This window comes from Archocentrus centrarchus, unplaced genomic scaffold (genome assembly GCF_007364275.1).
Source record: "Archocentrus centrarchus isolate MPI-CPG fArcCen1 unplaced genomic scaffold, fArcCen1 scaffold_42_ctg1, whole genome shotgun sequence".
Lineage (NCBI taxonomy): Eukaryota > Metazoa > Chordata > Actinopteri > Cichliformes > Cichlidae > Archocentrus > Archocentrus centrarchus.
The window spans coordinates 1,111,193-1,119,236 of NW_022060268.1; the positions used below are offsets into that span (position 1 = coordinate 1,111,193).

At 44.6% G+C, this 8,044-nt stretch overlaps 1 protein-coding gene across 1 annotated transcript; it reads left to right on the forward strand.

The window, feature by feature from the left end:
* The first annotated feature begins 3,196 nt into the window (after positions 1-3,196).
* On the forward strand, positions 3,197-6,521 carry LOC115777071 (E3 ubiquitin-protein ligase TRIM21-like). Its single transcript, XM_030724893.1, has 2 exons — positions 3,197-3,304; positions 4,579-6,521. The coding sequence occupies exon 2, from the start codon at positions 4,588-4,590 to the stop codon at positions 6,244-6,246; it is 1,659 nt and encodes a 552-aa protein (XP_030580753.1). The 5' UTR covers positions 3,197-3,304; positions 4,579-4,587; the 3' UTR covers positions 6,247-6,521.
* Positions 6,522-8,044: the final 1,523 nt, after the last annotated feature.

An 8,044-nucleotide genomic window follows, 5' to 3' on the forward strand; every position in this document is an offset into this window, starting at 1 on the left:
TTTCTTTAGGGCAACCACTTCAGGGTCCACATTATTCTCTGAAGCTAGCTCTCTGCTATCCAACTGCTTTTCACCCTTCTCTGTTTCTGCAGGAGAATGGGTAGCAAGTGCTGCAAACATGGCTTTTACTTCTTTGAGTTCTGCTTTCAGGCTCTGTATCTCAGATTGCCTGTTGTCAGCTTGTGGCTTAACTTGAACCGAGCTCACTGAGCGGTTCAGCTTAACTCTGGAAGCTTCATATTCTTCCTCTATGCGAATTTCTCGCAGTAGTTCAAGGAAGGTTGGGGGTTTGGTCCTCCTCTCTCTAAGACGGAGGTTAATTAGCATTAAGTCAGCATCTACTGCACCTTTAAGTAGCTGCTCAACACGTGCGGTGTCCATACTGTTAACTGGGATACCACCTCTTTGTACAACTTTTGTAAAAGCACGCTCTAACCTGCGGAGAAAATCAGACAACTTTTCCCCAGGTTGTTGCTGCAACAGTCTAAAGGCAAAATACAAGTCATCTCCGGACTCTGCCAGTCCAAAGGCACTCTCTAACGCCTCTAAACATCCTTCAGGGGTCACATCCGGATCAGATAAACGCACTGCTTTTATCACATCTAACGCTGGCCCCTTTAAACTCTCTATGACTCTCCTCCTTTTTTCTTTTGGAGAGCCAGGACTCTCTTCGACCAGCAGGTATGCTTGCTGTAACCAGTGGTCAAATTGTTCCTCACCGGCTGGGGTGGGGATGTTACCTGAAAAAATTCTCAGGCGTCGGTGTCCTGCATTCTCTGGGGACGGTTTAACTGTTTTGTCCAGCAGGTCACCAACAGCACGCAAGATGGACTCAGTAGGAGACACTGGCTCTGATCCAGCCAATAAAGCTTGCACATCCTCGGCAGACTTTCCTTCAGCCTCCAACAGAGCTTTCAGTTTACCAGCAAAATCTTCCTCAACCCCAGGAGTTTCAGCTACTACACAAATTGGCCATGCTGTCAATCCATCGGGAGAGCGAACTTCTTTTGGGACTGCTGAGTCAGTCACTTTTTGTCGACACTCACAAAGCACTAACACTTGATTGTCTCTGTCACTTAGCATTCGTCCTCTGACTCTTACGCGCCCAAGACACTTGATAGTCTGTAGTGCATCTTCTATCTGCGCAATCTCTGTGTGCTCTGGAACTACAGTCAGTAAAGCATGACTTTCATCTAAGGTCTCTCCCCTACACCAGTTCTTCAATCTGGTCACTAGGTTGGTATCCATGTCAAAGATCCTCTATTAACATTCCCTCATGTAATACAGTTAGAAACTCAATACATTTTTTTTTTTGTTTTTATACACATCAAATATAACACAATCCCAGCGGTGCCTCCATTTATGTAACCCACATACTACTGATCGGTATGAATGGGCCCTGAGTTCGTATTCAACGGCATTAATTACTTAACCACTATAACATCACACACTCTACAATTGGAATTAACAATACCACACTTTAATTAGAAAACCACCAAAAACACACTTAAATCAATATTTCAGTTCTTTCAGGTCAATTAACGGTTCAAATATACATGTATCCCCACACACAACAGTCCCAAATAATGTTATTAAACAAAACAAACCCGTTGCAGGCCTGATTCGGAGCTCGGGTACGGTGAGACCAGAAACTTTGCGGTCCTTTCACTCAATTAGAGCCAAATAAAATAATAAGCCAACAGTACCTTTTTCCAATATGGCGGTGCAAACGTTCAGTCCACGTTGTCCCACACAGGCAAGAAGCACAGGGAATACCCGTCTGGTCGCCGTTTCCCGCGTAGCCAGAGGAACTCTGAACTATAGGTAGCTCAGAGCGCTATCTGGGATCCTCTTTTGTCTGTGTGCGGTAAGAGTCAGCTGAGTCCTGTAGCGATTAGCCGGGCTAGCCAACCGCAGCTTTCCAGACGATCAGCGCGGCTAATTTCTGCTCGATTATCCAGCGAGCAAACCACGACTTTCAAGTCCAAACACCTAGAGGCGTAGGCTGCGCCAAATTAAACTGTCCTCCTTCCGTCCACCTGGCCGATGTCCGAACACGGAGTACCAGTTTAACTCTCCATAAAACTTTCACTTTTCCAGTCAAAGTCTAGCGCACCTCTCTTCTCGGGTCTCTCTTTTCCCTTCTCCCTCGCGCACACTCACACCACCTCCAATCAGCAGCCAGTACAGAAACAGGTGACTAAATTGAAACACTAGATTGGCTTTCCTTCACAACAAATGAAATGAACAAATAAAATAGAATATTTATGGCAAATTAATTATCTTAACACCTTAACATTTGAAATTTTAACATTCACATAAATGCATTTAACCACATTCAATCAACTTATTTATGTCCATTTCCTACAGGGCTACAATAAGAATGAAACCATGGAGTTTTTTCCAGCATAGACCTGAACTTGAAGCCTTATGAACAATAAACAGGTGCTTTACCATCTGACCCACAGGGCTGCACTCTGTGTCTTCATCATGAACGTGACCCTGAAACACTGCTGCAGTAACACGAGAGAGACACAATGCAGCATTACTACTGTGGAATAATAGGTTGGGGGTTCAAATCCCCACCTTGGAACTGTCAAGCTTAACAAGGTCCACGTCAGACATTTAGGAACCAGGACAGAAGTGGCTGCTGGAACAAAGCGTACGTGGAGAAGGACTGATAATATGGTGGAGTGCTGCTGTGCCACCAACCCAGTGACAGAGGTTATATGCATGTGGGAACTATGGATGAGCCAACATCCACACTGAAGCACCTTTGAGCTCAGATCAATAACATCAATAGAAGACAGCTACTGTTGAAGCTGGAGATCCAGAGGCTTCAGCACAGTGGGAACAAGAGTGAGCAGGATGGAAATAATGAGCCAACCAGTGACCAGCAGAGGAACTGAACCAGCTGATGCTCAGCCAGCTGCAATTTCAAATTTATTTATTTAGTAGGGACAAGGATGAAGATTATGGAAATCCAGGTGAGTTTCTTCTGATCACCTGAGGCGTCATTACTGTGTGACCTTTACCCTCAGCACTCCTCACTCCTCCCACCTGCTGCACAAAGTCACTGAGTATAATCCAGCTGATTCCTCCTCCTGTGAAGGGAGAGGCAGCAAACACAGAGCAGCAGCTGCAGGAAGAGGCGGAGCAACACCTGAAATACCTGAAGTTCAGCTTATTTTCCAGAAGTGAAAGTGAAAGTGTGAGAGAGCAGCAGCAGCAGAGCTGCAGTCGAGTCCTGTTTGTCTCTAAAAGAAGATTCACAGAGTCCATCAGGGTCCTCTCAGCAACAGTGGTGAGTGCAGCTGATCACATTTCCTGTTTCCACACAAATCTGCAGTTCACTCTGTTCATTTCATGCTGATCATCACAGTCACACTGTTCAATAGGAATCTGCTCACGTAGCCACAGATCCTCTGCAGAAACATGGAGCTGCTGTTTGAAGCAGTCTCACTGCAGCACTGCTCAGGACTTTGGACTGAACCTCTGTGCTGTGGACTTCAGGCTGACTCCACACTTCCTGCTCTGATCGCTGTTTATTCATCACTTCCTGCTCTGATCGCTGTTTATTCATCACTTCCTGCTCTGATCGCTGTTTATTCATCACTTCCTGCTCTGATCGCTGCTCATACATTACTTTGTGCTCTCACAGGGCTTCTGTTCCTTAAGCTGTTTCACAATAAAATCAAAGCAGAAGGAGGATTTTATTGTGAAGCAGTGAGAGGAAATACAATGTGTTTGTGACTGTTAGCGGAGCTTTGTTAGCAGATCTGTTCTTCAGTATAAATCAGTGGTTCTCACACTTTGTGGCAGCCTCACATCCCACCATGTTTATCCTGAACAATATAAACAGGAAGTTAAATAAAGGCTGCAGAAGCAGCAAACTTCATCCATAAACTTTCATAACTACTGATCAAATTCATGGTCCCAGATGATACTGGGTGAGAGGCAGGGTCCACCCTGGATGGGTCACTACAGTCTACTGCAAGGCTCATACTGCACTTATATTATACATGGCTGTAATATAACTGTATAATATTCTCATATTTTGCAGATACATCATAATATGATGAAGTAATGTGACATGTATGAGGATGTTTCAGCTAAATGTTGATGTGGACTTCAGTGTTTGACCAGCATTTTTAAAGAGGTTGAAAAAACTTTAAAAAACTAGTTACTAAATTTGTAAAATTGTGCCACCTCATTAAATTTAATTTCCACAGTGGCAACAATAAAAACTATGAAACAAACTTCACAATAAAAGAATAATGACCATGATGGAATAACCCTGGAGGGGGGTGCAGGGTTTGTCTGATTGTTTACAATATTACAGCAAAGATACCAGAAGCTGCACAGACCGAGGATGTTCAAGTTTATACCACAGATGCAGCTCCTAAACATCTTGGATGAGTTTGAATCTTGGTGACCTTTGACCTCAAAGTATATAAGATAAGCTTTATCTGTCACATGCACAGATATACACAGTAAAAAACACAGTGAAATGTATTTTTGTACCTGAACTTTAACCTGAAGTTTAAATCCAGTGTGTTTCTCTTCTTCCTCCCTCAGAGTGCAGACATGTCTGCTGCCAGCAATCTGCGATCTGAAGATCAGTTTCTGTGCTCCATCTGTCTGGATGTGTTCACTCATCCAGTCAGCACACCATGTGGACACAACTTCTGCAAGACCTGCATCACTCAGCACTGGGACATCAATCAGAGGTCTCAGTGTCCCATGTGTAATAAGGTGTTCAAGATGAGACCCGAGCTTCATGTCAACACCTTCATCTCTGAGATGGTTGCTCAGTTCAGACGTGAAGCTCAGCAGAAAGCCAGCAGCAGCAGCTCAGAGCAACAAGCTGCCAAACCAGGAGAAGTTCTCTGTGACGTCTGCACTGGAACCAAACTGAAGGCCCTGAAGTCCTGCCTGGTGTGTCTGACCTCCTACTGTCAGACTCACCTGGAGCCTCATCTGACCACAAAAGGTCTGAAAAGGCATCAGCTGGTGGAGCCTGAGGAGAACCTGGAAGGAAGGATGTGCACGAAGCACGATAAACCTCTGGAGCTGTTCTGTAAGACCGACCAGACATGTGTCTGCGCGCTCTGCCCTGTTTTAGACCACAAGAACCATGAGTTTGTTCCTCTGAGTGAAGAATATGAAGGAAAGAAGGCAGAGCTGGGGAAGACAGAGGCTGAAATTCAGCAGATGATCCAGAAGAGACGACTGAAGATTCAGCAGATCAGAGAGTCAGTGAAGATGAGCAAAGATGCTGCAGACAGAGAGGAAGCAGAAGGTGTTCAGGTCTTCACTGCTCTGATGGAGTCTGTTGAGAGAGGCCTGAAGGAGCTCATGAAGGAGGTCAAAGACAAACAGGAAGCAACAGAGAAACAGGCTGAAGGTCTCATCAAAGATCTGGAACAGGAAGTCTCTGAGCTGATGAAGAGAAGCTCTGAGGTGGAGCAGCTCTCACGCTCTGAAGACCACCTCCACCTCCTCCAAAGCTTCTCCTCCCTCAAAGCTGCTCCACCCACCAAGGACTGGACAGAGGTCAGCATCCATCCACCATCATATGAGGGGACTGTGGTGAGAGCTGTGGCTCAGCTGGAGGACACACTCAGGAAAGACATGAAGAAGCTGCTTGCTGAGGCTGAGCTGAGGAGGGTCCAGCAGTATGCAGTGGATGTGACTCTTGATCCTGATACAGCACATCCTAATCTCATCCTGTCTGATGATGGAAAACAAGTCCACTGTGGTGATGTGACGAAGGAACTTCCAGACAACCCAGAGAGATTTTCTCAGTGTGTTAATGTTTTAGGAAAGCAGAGTTTCTCTTCAGGCAGATTTTACTTTGAGGTTCAGGTTAAAGGAAAGACTGAATGGGATTTAGGAGTGGCCAGAGAGTCCATCAACAGGAAGGGAAAAATCACACTGAGACCTCAGGATGGATTCTGGACTGTGTGGCTCAGAAATGGAAATGAATACAGTGCTAATGCTGGCCCTCCAGTCAGTCTCTGTCTTCAGCCTGGTCCTGAGAAGGTGGGGGTGTTTGTGGATTATGAGGAGGGTCTGGTCTCCTTCTATGATGTAGATGCTGCAGCTCTGATCTACTCCTTTACTGGCTGCTCCTTCACTCACAAACTCCACCCATTATTCAGTCCCAGTCTGAATCACGGTGGTAAAAACTCTGCTCCTCTGATCATCTGTCCTGTCAATCAAACTGAGTCAATCAGCGACTGATTTTATTTGATGAACTGATTGATTTTTCTTGAAGGGACCAAATGAACATATTCAGTGTGAATCCTCTACAGTTTCCATGTTTCCTCTAGAATCGGATTATCGTGGACTCTGATTCACACTTTGATTTGATTCTCCTGGAATTTGATGCAAACAGAAGAAAAGTTGAATCAGGAAATTTTCCCACTAATCGAGACTCGAGCTGAAGACAAAATCTCAGAGAATAAATGTCAAAAAGCTTCATTTCACAATAAAGTTTGTTAAATGCTGTCAGTGAAACAGAAACGTGTGTCATTGTTATACAGAGCGGGGGGGGGGGGGGTGCTTTGGTTATTCTGGGTCTCTGTGAGCATTTTGGATCGTTCACTCAAAACTGATCAGACGGGAAAATATTCAAAGAAATCTGTAAATATTCATCATCCATCTTCTTCTTCTCCAGCTGATGGTCCCTCAGATACCAGCTGATCTCTTTAGTGTGCCCACTGTGGAAATAAGGTCATTGTTATGATTGCTTTTTAATGCATGTCCTGTATCACGCTCTTCAGTTTTAGATGTTTTAATCTGTGATTTGTGCTGGAATGAAATCAAATGAATCACACTCACACCTGTTGTTGTCTCCTTCCTGTCTCTCTGATGATCTCCTCTGCCTGTTGTACTGGTTCTCCTCCATGAGTGTTGAAGCAATAATTAAACACATTTAAAGCTCACAGAGATTTCCTCACAGTCACACACGTGTGAGAAATCAGCTGCTGCACAGGACACAGTAACAGGGGTTCTTGCAGCACTTTAATGACACACACAGATACACAGAACAATACAGCAGAATTTGGCTACACACAGAAACAATCAGAGGAACAAATGAATCCAGAGGCAGAACCAGCAAATAATGAAAGTACTGACACAAGAATATTAAGAGTTTACTGAACTTCCTGGGCAAACATTGAAGTCCTCATCAACATTTAGCTGAAACATCCTCAGAGCTCAGCCTGGGTGGGGGTCATAGCTGACACTCAGTGCTGCCAACTTTTTAGAACCCATAGAGACTTTTTGCCCCAAAAAGCAAACAGTGAAAAAATTTAGCAATTACTTTCAGTGACATTGGCAACTTTGAGAGACTCTTAGATCGCTCAGAAAGCTGAAATCCTGCACCGACGTCCTGTTCTGTGTACATACGGCGCTCCCGGTTTATACTCAGTGACTTTGTGCAGCAGGTGGGAGGAGTGAGGAGTGCTGTGAGGGTAAAGGTCACACAGTAACATCTCTGAATACCAACCATAGACTGCAGCACTAACTGTGAAGTACAATCAACACCAAACATGCACTGATGGTGAGAGCTGCAGGAAAAGGTCCATAAACATTGAAGTGTGTCTCCTTCCTTTACATACTCCATATTTTATACTGGTTACTAATTTTGAATTGCTAAATCCTACTTTTTGTTCCAGGACCATTGCTGAAACTGACCAATCACACTTTGTGACATCATGTGATGCTCTGTGACTGAGTGAAAAGACTGGAAAAAGTTCTAAATGCTGAAGCTAAAGCTGATCTGAGACCAGTAGAACTGCTGCTGCTGGTTTACACAGAGTGGGTGAGTCTGGGAGTGCTGGGAGTTCACAGGTGGGAGGAGTCGGCCCGTAAGTGCGTTTGACATGTGAGAAACTTGTCTTTATGGTTTGTGCTTTAAAGCAAACTGTGCTAACACGTGGTTTTCATCTGAGAGCCGATTTTAACCCCAACCTTCAGCTGACCTGAATCTAACTGAGTAGCTCTGCTGTGTAAACCTGCCCAAACTGGAACATGA